Below are 6,400 nucleotides of genomic sequence, written 5' to 3' on the forward strand. Positions count from 1 at the left end.
GCTGTAAGACAAAATCTTGCAACCCAGAGTCAGACTTTGAAGCTTCAGCTTTGCGCTTTCTGCCCAAGTGCTTCCTTGCCTGAACACCACGAACAGTCAGCCTCTCTTTTGTGGTTCCATTTGCTCCATCACCGCTGAGTGAAGCACTGCTGCCCTCTCTGTCACCAGTGTCATCTGAGGGTTCTTCAGTCTCCTCATCTGTACAAGTGAAATACAAGAAAAAAATAGATTTCATTAAAAYATAGCTTACATTTTYGCAAATGCATAAAAATTGACACATGGAAATAGGTTTGTCTTTTGGTATTTGTCTGCTTGGTTGTTGTTTCTTTACACAGGGTGCGACATAAACAGTACAAATAAAATATCAATAAGCTTTTTACTGTAAAACCCGATCAATTAAATTTTGTTATTCATTCAATGTAGTTAGTGGCCATAACAAAGAAAATAAAAATTAACATTTGATGCTTACAACTATAATAACGAAACACAAAAGATTAACCCACTTACCATTGTTCTCAACTTCAACGGAGTTGCTGGTGGTTGGAGGGGAAGGTGTGCTTTCAAATGAAGTGTTCTCTGATGAAGTGTTCTCTGATGAAGTGTTACCTGATGAAGTGTTATCAGCCAGCGGGGTGTTCGTTTCTATGATGTCTACAGGACAAACTGTTGGTCTTGTTCCTAATATTTTATCAAGTTCACCAAACCACGGACATTTGTCTTTTTCTTCTCCTGAACTCCCACTCTTATCCAGTGCGTCTCTTGCCTTCTGGTAACTTTGGCGCAGTTTTTTCACTTTAATGCGGCATTGTTCTGGAGAACGCTTGAAACCCCGCTCCTTCATTTTCTCGCTAAACATGGAGAACACGACCGCATTCTTGTGTGTCTTCTCGAGCAGATTAGTTATGTGTTCATCCGTCCAAATGTCGAGGAGGCACAGTGTCTCTTCGTTGTTCCAGGTCTGTCCACGGCTCATTGTTTTTAGCATACATGCAGAGGTGGTGTTAGCATTAGCAACAACAATAATGCTATTTTTCCCACRATGCTCAGCAACGGTGGCCCGTGAAGTCCAAAAAGGTGCATGCTTTACGCAGATAGTTCGGTTCTGGTCCGGTCTGTATTCACACCAGACGCAAACTGAAACGAACCGCACTAGAGTTCGTTTGGAAGCGGACCGAGACCACCTCAAAAAACGGGTCTCGGTCCGGTTGTTTGATCCGCACCAGAGTTCGCATGAGTGTATTCACAGCTGCACAAAAGGTCCGGACCAAAGCTGGAAACGAACTCTGGTTCATTTAAAACGGACCAAATTGTCAGGTCTGAATACGACCTAAAAGTTGGGGCGGCTGTGGCAGAGTGGTTAGGGGAGTCGTCCTGGAACCGGAAGGTCACTGGTTCGATCCCCCGTCCAGCTGTCTCAGATGTTGTATCCTTAGGCAAGATACTTCACCCCAATGCCTCTGATGTGTGTCCCATCAGTGTATGAATGTGATTGGTACTGATTAGTCACCATAGATGATTGTACATGTTAACTTTGTAGGAGATCTGGTAGAGTGCTGTGTGAATGGGTAAATGAGGACACAGATTGTAGTGTGAAGCGGTTTGAGTATCCTGGTTGGGTAGAAAAGCGCTATATAAGTACAGTCCATTTACCGTTAAAAGTGACATTCAAGTCCATAAAAGTAAGAAAATAAGCCAGAGAGACTCAGACTTCCCTCTCCCCAGCCAAGATGGCCACCAAAGCTAGCTTTAAAGGCCTTTTACTCAGGCCCACCAATCAGTAACCCCACCCCCACCACCCCTGGACCCCCAATTTCTCTGAAAAAGTTGTATCTGGACATACAAAAATGGTTATTGCTCAAAAGCTATTAAACATAGGAGCTTCAGATTTTCGTTGTTTCGCTCTGATGAGGGGCTATCCATCAGGTGTTGACCTGATGGATAGCCAGCTGTAGTTTCCAGCTGCACAGAACTCTCCTCCCTTTCTCTCAACCAATGCCCCCCCCCAACCCCAAAAAAGACCCCCACCCAAACCGCTGCAATTTTAGGGTGCACCAAGTAGCCTGACATTTATTAGGAATAAAGACTTCTGAGTTCTAGTGCATTTCTGTATGTGGGGGGCATTATGTTACCGCTATGAGGTATCTAATTCTTATCTGATTCAGTTCGATTCAAATGAATTTGTAATCGGAATGAGAGGGGTGGTTTATGCCGATTGATAATCCGAATAGTGTGCATGTAAACACAATCTGATCATCTTATTCTGATTGTGGAAAACGGACCTGACTGCATATGTCTTCTGGCTTTCGTCCACCGGTTTCTGCTGTTTTGTGGAGGGAGGGACAGCAGCTCTGTAGTTTCCAGCTGCACAGAACTCTCCTCCCTTTCTCTCATTCAATAAAGGACAAACAACATGCGCTGCTTCGCCAAAAAAAAAAAAAAAAAATCTGTGCATCACCTGTAGCTCAGCCAGAGAGTGCAGTAAGGTGTCCACCATTATGGGTCCATTCTGAGTGCACAGAAGATGTTTGTTTATATTCATCACAGAAGTAGAACTTTTTCTGTGTGTTTTTAGGGAAAGTTGACAACTTGGGTGGGATCATAAAAAACACAAATTAAAAACACACAAATCTTATTTTGTGTGTCATTATTTTTGTATTTGTGATACAACTACAATGACACACAAAATAAAATTTTTGTGTTGTATTTGTGATACAACAGTAATGGACTACACCAAGCTCAAAGTTACAGTAAGTAACAAAAGCTGTACTGGACCATCCAGCAATATGAGCAGGATGGCAAAAAAAAAAAAAAGATAGTAGCTAATGTTAGCTTGTTGTTTGGTAGCCTGTTGTTTAGTTAAAATTGTGTGAAAAAAAAACATTACAGTCACTGCAAACTATCCACGTTACTTTCATTTGTGTAACGTATACCCCCGAGTCAGTGAACCAATCAATAAGCAGTATTAGCTGACATAAAACCAAGCCGACCAACCCAGCATCATCTGAACCACATCTCTCTAGGTTCCAGAAATCGTGTCAATATGTTTCCTTCATTATGTTTCAAATACTGTACTTCATGAGGTATCTATCATGTTTTACAAAATGAGTACTCGGTACATACTCAGAAAGGTTCCACTGACAACGAAGCTGGCCAGGACACAAGTACTGTATAAGGTAAGTGAGTTTATTTGCAGTGCAAGTAGGTAGACCCAGGGGAAGCTCTGTGGGGAGATGAGAAGAGTTGGTCAGAGATGAGTATCGAGTAATATGAGAAAGATGAGACTTGAATTGATTCTTGTTTATGCTTACTGAGTTTGTGGAGGAGGACGGCATGGATAGGAGAGTAAAGAATCCAAGAAAGGCGAGGAGCTGAGGTGAGTAATGCAAGACGAGCTGGTGGGAGAGTAGCAGGATGGAGCACCAGAGCTGATCCAAGAGGAGGACTCAAGGAGGTAAGTTTCTGTCAGTTTAGTCTAGTTTTATAGTTAAATTAAATGTTAATTAAACAATGTCTGATGTTACGACTAGTTGCAGTGTTCTTTAAGAATGTAAAACATGTTATGAGTCAAAAGTGTCTGAGTGTGTCCACGTAAAACATAATCAAAAATCACTCAGGTTACACTGAACTCCAAACCAAACAGTCATTATCTCTCAGATCTCTGAGAGGCAATTTCAGGTCAGTCATTGCTGGAAAAGAGAGTGCTTCTTCATGCTACTCTGTCCATGAAAAACATAAAGAAATGAAAAAACACTAAATTTGTTGCAAGCTCACTGAAAATCTCTGTACCACAACAGTTACTACCAAATTATGATGCCTTGTAAATAGAATTAAATGCAGAATGTAGTGATTTGCAAACTTCTTAAACCCTTAATTTATTCACAATGAAATTCTGAATTTGATGGCAGCAACACGTCTAAAAAAAAGTTAGGTCAGGGGCAACAAGCTGTAAAAGCCAAAACATAAAAACAGTTTGCAACCAATTAGATTAATCGGCAACAGGTCAGTAAGAGGACTGAGTGTAGAAGATCTTTTCTCAGAAATAAAGTTGGGAAGAGGTTCAGTAGTCTGCAAAAAAATGCCTGTAATGATGTTCTACAACAACAAAAAACAGAAGATTTTCTATTATCTCCCTATATTTCTTATCAAAAGATTTCAAGAATCTGGAGATTTCTTTGTGATCAAAGGGACAAGGTCAGAAGTCAGTATGGAATGCCCATGATCTTCAAGTCCTCAGGCAGCGCTGCATTAAAAACAATTCTGTTATAGACGTCAATAGATCCAGGAAACTTCCACAAAATTTATCTGTAAACAGAGTTCACCATGCCATCAAATGCTAGTTAAATCTCTATAAAAAAGACTTATTCAAGCACTATTTAAACATCATGCCATCTTCTCAGGGACAGTTAGTTTATAATGATAATAATAATAATAATAATAATAATAATGTTTATTCATTCATTTAATTAAAAACAACATAAATTCAATATAATTAAAATACAAATCATAAATAAATGAAAGGCAGCAGAGGAAGACGAAATCTTCAATTTACAGTGGCCTTAAGCAAAGTGGAAAGGTGTTCTGCTGTCAGGTGAATCAAACTTTGAAATTCTCTTTGGAAATCATGGATACCATGTTCTGTACTGAAGACAAGTGGGATCAACTTACCTGTTATCAGTGCACTGTGCAAAAGCCTGCTTTCATGATGGGATGGGGCTGCGTTGGTGTCTATGGCATTAACAGTTTACAATTCTGGAAAGCAATGCAGAACTAAAAACACACGAAGAGCGCAAACCTCCACCAAGACCAATTCCCCCTATCCTGCAATAGTGAAGAATCCTTCAAAAAAATTCCCGGATCTGGATCATGATCTGGATCATTACCAAAATGTAAAGGTGAGTTTCTTTGGCCAATACCTACCTGTGGTAAAAGTTTCATGAAAGTCCATCCATAAGTTGTTGAGTAATTTTGTCCACAGACAGACAGACAGACATGACTGAAAACAACCTCCTTCCTTGACGGAGGTAAAAATAGACAATGGACATAATGATATCTCAACTATTCTATTCTATTCTGACAGGTTATTGGGCCTCATGCAAGAACCGTTTGTACGCACAGATTTGTTCTTAAATTGTGTGTACGAGTGATTTAGGAGAATTTGTGGCATTCACCAATGTTTTCGTATTCTAAGATTTTTTTCAGATACGAACAAAATTCACGAGTGGTCCAGACCTGTTGTATGTTTTACGTGCAGTCAGTCTGCTGTTATCCAGACGGGTTTTCTTCACTAATAACATTAGTTTGAAGATATTTTGAGTTGAAAATAAATCACACTCCATAATTATGTTGACAATAGGCTATTCTGCTTGGATTAGAGTTATAATTTTAAATGTAATAATTTAGACTAGCAATATAAATTGTCCGTTCTTCCGTTTTCCGCCGCTTATCCGGGATCAGTCTCGGTGGCAGCAGCAAAGAGACCCCGCTCTCCGCAGCGACACCTTCCAGCTCGTCCTGGGGGACTCAAGACGTTCCCAGACCAGAGGGGATATATGATCAAGTTCAGGGTTTTCTCCAAAGTGCCAGACTTATTTTGAAAACATTTTAAAATGCTTATTTCAGACCCGCATCTGAGACCAGCACAGAGCGCTGGGGGGGGGGGCACGGKGCGCAGCGCTGYGGCTTCTGAATAAATGAAAATGATTTAACACAGTTGTTTATACTTTTAGCAGCTCTTTTTATTCCACAGCTGGCCTGCTAAAAATGACAGATTTTCTTTTCTGGATCTCTGACAGACGGACTTCAATCTCTGAACTCACAAAGTTTTTATTTTTTCAGTTTTCGCTGTCATTTTTCATGAATGAACACTTCCTTGTATCTGATGTAGGAAACACAGCCTTATATGGTGTTTTTGGGGTGGTAATTATGCTAATCTCTCGCGTGCACGAGCAGTTGGATACGAACAGGTGGAATTTACGCAGCTCATTTACGCACTTTTCCTGAAGATAGAAGAGTTTGTTGAATCTGACGTGACATGTTTGTACGAACCCTTTGTACGAACAAAAGTAAGAGAAATTTCGGATAAGAATACGAACATGTTCTTGCATGAGGCCCATTGTTTTTACACTTTACTTTTTTCAAGACTGTAATTAAATATAGATCTCCAATGGCCTTCAAGTAAAAAAAAACAACAACTAAACGAAAAAACATAAACAACCTAAAAGTTAACCACGTGAATTTTTTAATTCAATGCTTATTAAATTTTGAGTCACCAGCTGATTCCAAATATGAAAGAAAAAGCTCTAAAATAATCTAAAAATGCAGTTTGCAAAATTTAACATAAGCTAAAATAAGAGGGTGTTGCCATCTATAAATTGTATTGATTACCTGATCATCATAAATG

General features: G+C 39.7%; 1 protein-coding gene across 1 annotated transcript; it reads right to left on the minus strand.

The window, feature by feature from the left end:
* On the minus strand, positions 1-1,204 carry LOC106525100 (trihelix transcription factor GT-3a; the record flags this gene model as incomplete). Its single annotated transcript, XM_014019210.1, is given in 2 exon segments — positions 1-198; positions 508-1,204. Coding segments are annotated over 2 exon segments (676 nt in total), but the record flags the coding sequence as incomplete, so codon positions are not given.
* Between the last annotated feature and the right edge of the window lie 5,196 nt (positions 1,205-6,400).

This window comes from Austrofundulus limnaeus, unplaced genomic scaffold, assembly GCF_001266775.1.
Source record: "Austrofundulus limnaeus strain Quisiro unplaced genomic scaffold, Austrofundulus_limnaeus-1.0 Scaffold211, whole genome shotgun sequence".
NCBI classification, from domain to species: domain Eukaryota; kingdom Metazoa; phylum Chordata; class Actinopteri; order Cyprinodontiformes; family Rivulidae; genus Austrofundulus; species Austrofundulus limnaeus.